Raw genomic sequence first — 8,520 nt, 5'->3', positions numbered from 1 at the left:
CTACAAAACATTTATTCGTGTTCCAATGAATGGAGAGAAAGAACATCAATTTATCATAATTTTGATAGAGAAAATATCACCAACGACTTTTGAGAGGCAATACATAGACTTTGTATCAAAAGCTAAGCCACTCTATATAGCTTTTTGTCAATTAGAAAAACCGACCAGGCCGTGTATGATTTATCATACGGACGCCATCGCACCGATAAATGACCTCTATTCTTCCATCAACACGTGAAAACGGAACTTATATACCGTAAATTGTTAAAAACAATGAGAGCTTCTTAGGATGAAATCAGATTGATTATTGTTCGTATCAAGGTGTATTTCCAATTTCTATAGTATCTACAAGTTTTTCTTTTGCTGCAACTGTTGAAAAGAAATAACTTACAAATCAATGTGAGAGCCGAACAGCTAACTCTACTTTAGATTGAAGCTGCTTTCTTATTCCATCAGTTAGCCTGGGTGTGATTCCAGACTTTCGCAGATATTCTAAGAGCTATGATGGAATCGGATGTTTTTGTTGGCCTAGGTAGGAGAATCGTACAAGTGGCAATTTCCGACGTGTAATATGAATTTAGTTTTTCATTAGAGATTTACCTGCCTTCCAATACCATGGAAGCTTCAAAATAGGAACAGATAAGTTCATTACCCCTTACGGATGCAAACATGTTTATTTAAGTCCTAACTATTTCCAGCTATTGTGAGCATTCACTCTGATGCAGTTCGATATTGAGTTACCCTGTCAACGATAGCAACGAACGACTAAAGTAAAGTCGAAATTCGTAGGCACACTTCAAACACCTTAAATGTATAGATAAGTTGAGTTCAGGCTCGAACTTGTATTAGAGCAGGACTGTTGTCAATTAAAGCAGAAGTCTTTAATAGCAGTTTGGTGCGGTACGAATCTGGTTGTGACAAGCTGGTATATATATATATATATATATATACCATATCTAATCATTGATTAATTAATAGAAGCATTCGTTTAAAAAATCTGTGAACAGCGACATAGCCGGCAGATGCACAGCACGTCCAAGTTTACGGCGTTTAATAACGACTTCGCCATACAAACGCTGCTAACCTCCGACTGAGGTGGATGATGGCTGTTGTTTATCTTGCCATACATCAAAGGTGGTACACAGTTTCAGCTTGCCACAGCCTGAAACCAGGGAGATGCCGTGTACTTGAAGATGATCATTACGTCACACAGTCGTAGAAGGCCCTCAAGGGCAAGTTTTGTGTGTGAGCATATTGTTCAATAATAATAGATTGTCTGGTTTGTTAAAAATAAACTAGAAATTGTCTTCCTTTGGCTGCCTTGAGAGTTCAGCACAGTTACTCAATAGGCATCTAAACTCGCTACGTCTAAACGTCGACATACAATTCTCCTTTGGCCATCAAAGCTGCCGGTCCATAGACAGGTGAACCTTTTCAATAGATCTGTGCCGGACTATTTTCACTGTATTTCTGAAACTGGGCGGATCGTTTCTAAGAAGTGCACTCATCCATTTACATAGAAAAAAGAGCCTTGATATCGATTATTTAGCCGTCGTCGATATTAACAATCGCAACCTTATTCTCGACCCGCGTTTGTCCGTCATGTAAGAGAAGCATGACAACTCTATCTGCGCTCTATACCACACTACAGTTTAGCTAGTACTCACAGAAAATCAAATGCTGTTTTTCTCCAAGTGTATTCATTGGCTACGACGACGTCATTGAAAAAGCTCTCATAAAAATGCCGAAGTATTTATCCAAAAGAGGTGTTAGTGATGAACTGAGATTTCACAGTCAGCAAATAAATTGCACTAAGCGAAATTTCAACATGGCATATAACAGTTTCGATCTAAAAATTGTTCAAGGTACACGCACACGCACGTACAAACGAGTCATATTGCGTACTTCATCGAGGGCCTTTCTTGCTTGTGGCATGTATCGCGACCCAAAATAAACGTTTCAAACCTTGAGTCTGGTCCTGCTTCCAGGCATCGACGGCTTGTTCCCAGACAAAAACAAAAAGTGTGTCTACGCCAAGTTTCGAACCTGTACCGTTTCATGTGTTCAGAAGTTTCCTAGCCAAGCACCTTGTCACTACGTTATTGTAGTCGTACCAATATCAAGTACGTAAAACTCTACTTCTAAGGTGTAGCTCCATATTCATCCAACGTATACCAATGTAGTAATATTCATCAATGTAGCAATTTACTTACTTTGAGCCTTAACAATAAAAAGCTTTGGCACAAATTACGTACATTTGGTACATACATATTACAGTAAATATAATATGTCGTTCACGTGTGTTGCGATAACATGCTTGCTGCCTAGTTTATGTTTAATAAAGCGAACACCATTGAGCAAAATATTATCCATGTCAGTTCAATCCAGTCTGAAAGGCTATTTAGAATATGATTACTAATTATTATCGAGGACTGCGAAAGGATCTATTGCTAGTCAAGAGATGATACCATACGTAACACTGTAAACGTTTACAGAACGCGGATTATAAGGACTCTTCGATCCAAATAAGCCTGGTCACCCTGATACAGGACGGCAAAAATTATATGCCAGGAAAACTGTATAAAGCTTGCCTGCCTGACCTTCAAGACTTGACGGACACGTGGGTGGGGTTCGAATCCGAGTATGGACATGCTGGAATTCGAACTTTCACGCTGGAGCCAGCCCTCTGATCGCGGCGTCATTGGACGGTGGTACCAAACGTAAAACTCGAAACTTAGATATGATCGTCTGACTGACGGTCGAGAAGGTAATTTCGAACGAACTCTCTAGCAGATTTGAGCAGGAGCGCAATGTTTTAAAGAGTGTGTAGCTTGCTTTCGTATACTGAATGAAGAGAATGAACGCCTCCGAGAAGGAGCTCTTGCTCAACGAAAAAGCGAGATTTCAAGTCATATCAAGTTAAATCTGTAAATATACATAACTATATGTAAAGATACTTCTTTAAAATAGCAAGACGATGAATTATATAGTACTACTATATAACTTTTCATAGAGGAAATAAAAACCTGGAATCGTGCAGGGAAAACATTTTTTACTTGAGTTTCAAGTTCTTACTTACTTACGATTAACGTAGAATGTTCTGACGTTTGAACGAAAAAGTAGACATTTCTTTATAGTCGGTGCTTCTACTGGATATCTATAGTTTTAGCACGCAGTTACTTATAAGATAGAACAAGCGTTCCTGCAGTACAAAATGCTGGACAAGTTAAATGCTATTTTACTTATTGTATGAACAAGTAGCTAAAAGCAATGGCAAGAATGAACATTTCCGACTACTCCACTTTCTCATAAATTTATGCGAGTCCAAACGGCCAGTCAACTTGTCCATTGCTGCTAGGACTCGATATCTGCTAAAATCTGTCATCTGCACTACCCATCATCGATTAAGCAGAGTGCGCATCTATTAGTCGGAAAGCTTGCCGTCGTTACAACTGGCAAAGTACCCAAGCAAGTAGATGTCCTTTTCACGTTTGATGTTTTCAGGTAATGCTATTGCTCTCGCACACATACAGTCCGATGCAGCTAGGTTGACGCGTGTGATTGCTACGCCTCGTCCTTCTATTCCTTAGCGGCCTATTGCACTTTTTCCGGGTTGTTCGTTAGCTCACTGCGCTTGACGTTGTGCAGCAGCAGCAGCAACCGATTGAATGAACGAGAGCCTTTTTGGAAACGACACCAACGATGTCGATAACGGCGGCTTAAAAGGAGGACAAGTAGAGACAGCTGAGACTAGCGTCAGCAATGGAAGCAAGCCCTTATCATCATTTTGCTATCCAATCCATCTGTCCACTAGCCAGACTAGAGAGTTAGCATCTTATAAGCTGATGCTTTTGGATACGCCAAATAACTACGTTGCGTTTCAATAGTTGCCAGCTTGCGACGTAGTGGACGGTGAATGCGTTCGTTTTTGTTGTTATTATTGTGTATGCTGTCCTGAATTTTTATTGCATTTTTCATGAAACGTAGCTCTGTCGGTACTAATATTCGAGAAAGCACATACAAAGGTTTCCAAACTGGTGCTTAGTGAGTTTACACATACACCCTAATATATATATGTGCTAGTACTAGCACAAATGTACCTGTTCGAGCACTAATATAGCGGCAGTGGCGGAAATGCGTAAAAGCGTTGGCACGGGCTATAACACTCGACCACGCGCCCGGATGAGTGCCTCAAAACACGACGTAAAACTGTTTGCGCTCCTAACCAGTTTTTCCCAGTCGTCCAGACACGCAGTGATTTTCAGTTGACAGTAGCCTGATATTCGCTGTAACGAGGTCGTGCAATTATCCGCAACGTTATCGAGCCGTCGTTGTGACTCTGCGATACCTGCGCATTTTGCTCCAGCCAGAACTTGCCTTCCAATGCTGGAATGGCGTCCTTTAACTTACGTGCGCACGCATTTTTAATAACCGTTGAGTCGAAAAAATGGTAGTTTCTGCTGCTTTATCCAAACGCACCAGTACGGCTTAAGGCTTGTAGCTCGGCCGACCATTTTTTTCTATCCTTGAATTAAGCAGCTTCTCGGATTTAAGAATTCCCTCTCCTCTCGCAATTACAACGACAACAAATGCTATTTATTCGTGTAATACCTTTTTTTTTTTATATAGAGGGCTTGGATGATTGATGCGGACCGTAACAATACAAATGCTCGTTTAAACCGTATCACTAGACACGCTGAGTATGCCATCAAGTGTATGTTTTCGCTCGCTTGTGTGCAAGTTACCCTACAGTTCCACAGCCGCACAAGTATAACTGAGATAGGCGGTATCGTTGTTTTGTCGTGTTTTACGTTTGGTACTTCAGCTGTTGACCGTTGGCTACCATGAAACGAAACGCATGAACTCGGACTTAGGCTGTCTTAAAGGCATATGCTGTTCTAGGTTGGAATCGGGGAGATGCCAGCACTTCGTTCCGTGCTGCTAGCAAACCATCTGAAGTACTCGATGTGAGACACGAAAATTGATTGGAAAAAATCGTTGGGACAATATCAGAACTAGCCCGGCAGACATAGGTTCGGTGACAAGATTGTCTTCCGGATGTCAGTGTTCTCGGGGGCACTGCTTCTAAAGACTATAGACTTCGCATGGGATGAAGCATTGATTTCTAAAACCCACATTTGTTGCTAACGTAAAAAGAGATTTCTTTCTGTCTGAAATTGTAAACATCGAACGAGGTTAACTAGTCTCTGTAGTCTTTCCTGCACTAACCGTCGCAACGTGTCCTTTCTAAAGAAAAGACAATGAATACTTTTTCGTCGAAACACGTTATACAATACCAACTTTTTGAAATTATCTCAAAAGGTTGCAGCAGATGTTGATCAATTTTTCGAAAATTATGTTTAATTAAATTTACTATTACTTAGGCCATTCGCTTAAGCAGTAAAAAGGTAGATATGGCATCGGGTTTAAAAATATTTCATTCTAACCCCTATCTGCATCTATGACTCAGCGATATTTTCAAGTCTGTGAATACTTAAGTTGAGAGAAAAAAGACCTCACTTTTATGGAAAAAATATATAAATAAAAAATATATAAAAAAAAACCGTTTGCTCAACGCAACCTGATCAGAGGAAATGACAATTGCTGCATCTTCGCAATGTTAACAGCGAGCCGCCGAATTATCTCGAGGCAACTGCAGAATTTTTTTCTTTGCATCGAACTATAATCGAAAAAGTTCTCAAAGTTGTCTCAAAAAAATAATGTCTGTTTATCAAGTCCCTGTAGAAAAACAAAATGGGCTCATCTATTTCTATTCATAGCTCCAGTTTGTCTAGTCGCTTTGCGAGCTCCAAGCTCTTCTTTATATTGTGTTATCCTATTTTCGGCCTACCATACTCCTCCTAGCATTTGGATTATGCCTTGTTTACACGGACCTTTTATATTGTTTGTTAACGGGACTGCAACGCACAAAAGCGAACTTTCGTGCACGTACTTGTACTACCGACAGATCTTTTGATTTACATGTGGCATTCTTTTGGTCATAACAGAACAATTGTCGTGCTATGGGGTCTAAAAAAATCAATTTGTTTAGAGCCGACAAGGCTGTTAGCAAACGTGTTTGAGCCCAACTATGTAAACTTTAAGAGGATCAGTTTTAGAAATAAAGACAATATTACATACGATGCAATAAACTCGAACGGGTTGACTTCAGCTGAATAGCATAATGTAGAGCGTACAAAAACACGTAACAAAATATAAGTGCTAAGCATATTAGCGTGACGATGCCTAAAAAATAGCTTGCACGCTTAGCTAGTAATGCCGTTGGGATTACTGGGATGCAGCTATTGAAATCTGACCAAAGTGGGCTTAAGCCGAACGGCTTTTTGGAGTTTACATTGCACCAAAGTACTTACGCTACCGGTAAATTCATGGCACGCTTCAGGCTTAGTCTTGTAGTCCCTTTCGCTTAATCGGAAAGTGTGTTCTGTTAAAAACTAAGATTTTATTGAACGTCTATGAATTTTCAGTACAGTATATATAATTTTTTGATATTCTTAAAATCCGTTTTTGAAAACAGCGTAAGCCCGCCGAGGTTATTATAGAAATATTCCAAAACTAAACGATTCGACTAGATGAGGGATAAACAAAAATAACGTCAGGCATCTGGGACTGAATGCAAAAAAACATATGAAGCCCAATGATAACAAACCTTCTGACACCAAACAGACATTAGCTAAAGCAAATGGTATATAAAAACGACCGATATATGACTTGTTTTGATTTCCTCACTTTGGTCTTCAATCAAGCTTATGCTCCGAACGCAAGATAAAATCGGTTACTAGCTTTTTTTTCTTTCCAATGACCATAAAAATTATCCACATATCTTTGTGAGCCAAAAAACACTGTGCACTCAATAAACCAATAGCTATATATGTATATATAAATTGGATCAAGTAACATTGCATTTGAACGAGTTTTCATATTATGTCTCGGCTCATTTGTACATATTGACCGTTAAAGTTTTAACACCGTAAAAAATTAACTATACGTAATTAAACCGTATATTGGTATATATTGCGATGTAAATTAATAAGCGTATTACATCAATGACTCACATTTGTAAACTTTTTTATCGAAGCAAGGCACAAAATGTAATATAAATAAAATCGTACCTCTCCGCACGCTTTTCTTTTATACCTCAGATACTACCGAGAATTGTTGTTTCAGGTTGGCCACACAATTATCCTGAATATAAAGAGCTGTTTCATTCAACAGAGCATTTTATTACTGTAAATAGTTATATACAATACATATAATATGCATGTATTATAATCAAAGTTACAATATTTATATATTTAATAATAAATTTGCCGACAAGTTTCTTTTTAACGTTTTAACGTTTCTAACGTTGCATGCTCTGAGCAGATTAATATTACATGTTATCGATCGAAACGTTGGGCAGTTTCGTTTACCCTTCAGACAATTCTAACTGTCGGAAAAACCGAGTAACTTTGGAAATATCTGCACATCTGGATGTGAACATCGTATTCGTATAGAATATAAAACGCGAATCTACGAGAAATGTTCTTTGTTAAAAAAAACACTAATATGATAATAGAAACTAAATTTTACTTGGCGATCATCTGACGCACGCAAACGGTACGTTGTACAGTGTACAAAAATGTTACGCAGATAATGTAACATAAATAGAAATGTCAAAGATTTTTTGAATGGTTATCAAACATTCAAACTAATGGATGTGAAAGTGGACGCGCAAATGAAGTCTTAAAATGGAAGCAAAGTATAGAATAGATACTAATGGAAGGTTTCGGTTTCTAAAGGTCGGAGTGTGTGAGCAAGTCTTCGTGTGGTGCTCACTGGGTGTGTCTTCCGACTAGTACCACAAAGCTTGGGCTAGTAGTCTGACTATTGCTTTAATTTAAAACGGATCTGATATCTCACAACGGAAACATACCATGCTATATGTATTGAAGCATAAAGGAGCAATAAATAAGAGTCAAGGCAAAATAAAATTAGGTATGACGGCACTAACAGGTCTACACAGATCTTGGTTACTGCATGAAAAAAAACTATAAAGTACCATTTCGTGTTTCTTCCTCTTGTGGCGTATCAGAGCATCCGTTCCTGACACATATAGTCATGCACCGAAAAACATAATAATAACATAATAAATGGTAGTATTACCTCTGTGAGAAAAATTCGTGTCATATCATTGGCGTAGCCTTATGATAATTCATATGATCAGTATGCAAAAGGAAGTGGTGCAAGTGAACTTCTTTTTATTATTTAAGTTGTAGGATAACAAATAACTTAAAATTTGCTAGGCGATTTTCAACTTGAGCCAAAAGTGAGAAATGCCAACGAGGAAAGCAATAATACCGTTATAAACAAGTTACAAGGGGTACGGCAATGAACAATTCTCGGCTTGGCAAGGATCCTTTTTAGCGTTTAGCTCCTTCTTTTCCGTATTTTTGATAACCGACGAACTCCAAGCTTAGCGTTTACAATTTTTAACATCTTTTTATGTGATTCTATATT

General features: G+C 38.5%; 1 protein-coding gene across 4 annotated transcripts in view; it reads left to right on the top strand.

Moving 5' to 3' along the window:
• The window catches only part of LOC111266867 (uncharacterized), a 45,559-nt gene that overhangs the window by 31,593 nt on the left and 5,446 nt on the right, over positions 1–8,520 (top strand). The window contains exons 2-3 of one of the 4 annotated variants that reach the window (XM_022844694.2): positions 1,989–2,123; positions 2,496–3,060. The exons of the other annotated variants lie outside the window; for them this stretch is intronic. Coding sequence (XP_022700429.1) covers positions 1,989–2,123; positions 2,496–2,509 — 149 coding nt within the window. The 3' untranslated portion in view covers positions 2,510–3,060. Of the gene's footprint in view, positions 1–1,988; positions 2,124–2,495; positions 3,061–8,520 lie in introns of those variants that run through there. 4 annotated transcript variants of the gene reach the window in all.

Source organism: Varroa jacobsoni, unplaced genomic scaffold, assembly GCF_002532875.2.
Source record: "Varroa jacobsoni isolate VJ856 unplaced genomic scaffold, vjacob_1.0 scaffold_1123, whole genome shotgun sequence".
Lineage (NCBI taxonomy): Eukaryota > Metazoa > Arthropoda > Arachnida > Mesostigmata > Varroidae > Varroa > Varroa jacobsoni.
This window is presented reverse-complemented; position numbering and strand designations above follow the sequence as displayed.